The sequence below is a fragment of the Electrona antarctica genome, assembly GCF_951216825.1.
Source record: "Electrona antarctica genome assembly, chromosome: 13".
Taxonomy (NCBI): Eukaryota; Metazoa; Chordata; class Actinopteri; order Myctophiformes; family Myctophidae; genus Electrona; species Electrona antarctica.
The window spans coordinates 5,978,974-5,979,711 of record NC_136794.1 but is presented as its reverse complement, the minus strand read 5'-3'; the positions used below and the strand labels follow the sequence as shown (position 1 = coordinate 5,979,711).

The following is a 738-nucleotide window of genomic DNA, read 5'->3' as shown; positions in this document are numbered from 1 at the left end:
AGGTCCGCGAGCCTTCCATTTCATGGGATAATGGCTGGGGCGGCTTTTGGAATAAAGTCTGCAGAGGGACTTTTCACATTGAGGAGAGGAGGAGGGATTGGTGAACTCAACCCAGGATACCCATGGACACCTTCTGAAGACTGAAGCGTAGGTTCCTGGGTGCTATCCGGTGGTTTTGGCCCCTCTTTTACCTTTTTTTTTTTTCAAGAAATAAAGTTTAAAAGGACAAGTATGTGAGGGGCACATCAGGACACATCATCTACAATCCACCCATCTTGGAAACGTGGTGTCATGGAGAGGCCTTCCTATTATTGGTCCAGAGCAGTGTGGGGGGCAGCGGCGGGGGCGGCGACTGAGGCGGGCGGTGGTGGTGCTTCCAGTTGCTGTGCCCCTCACACTGCGCTCGACGCCAGCGGAGCAACTCCCCGAGGGCGGCGCTCTCGTCCCCTCCGCACGCACGCAGCCGTCGGTTCGCCTGGTGGGGGGAGGGGGGGGGGGGGGGGGGGGTGAGGGGGGGTGCAAATGAAGGTGACGCGCAGGAAAGGAGGAGGAGTGGGGGAGGGAAGGGGTGCAAGAGAGAGAAAATATTACAAAGCGTTCACATTTCAAAGCCCCTCGTTGAATTATTACTGACTCCTCAACATTCAGGGAGATGAAATGGTCAGGCTATGAGTGCAGGAGGTGGGGAGGAGGAGGAGAGGTGGGCTTGGCAATGACAAGCGGTGGTTTGATGCACAT

The 738-nt window shown here is 56.4% G+C and overlaps 1 protein-coding gene across 1 annotated transcript in view; it reads right to left on the bottom strand.

Moving 5' to 3' along the window:
* Positions 1–289: 289 nt before the first annotated feature.
* Positions 290–738, bottom strand: part of myo16 (myosin XVI) — a gene marked incomplete at its 3' end in the record, with an annotated part of 177,929 nt that continues 177,480 nt past the window's right edge. Inside the window, exon 34 of the mRNA XM_079518690.1 lies at positions 290–475. Within this exon, the coding sequence (XP_079374816.1) occupies positions 290–475 (186 nt within the window). The remainder of the gene's footprint in view (positions 476–738) is intronic.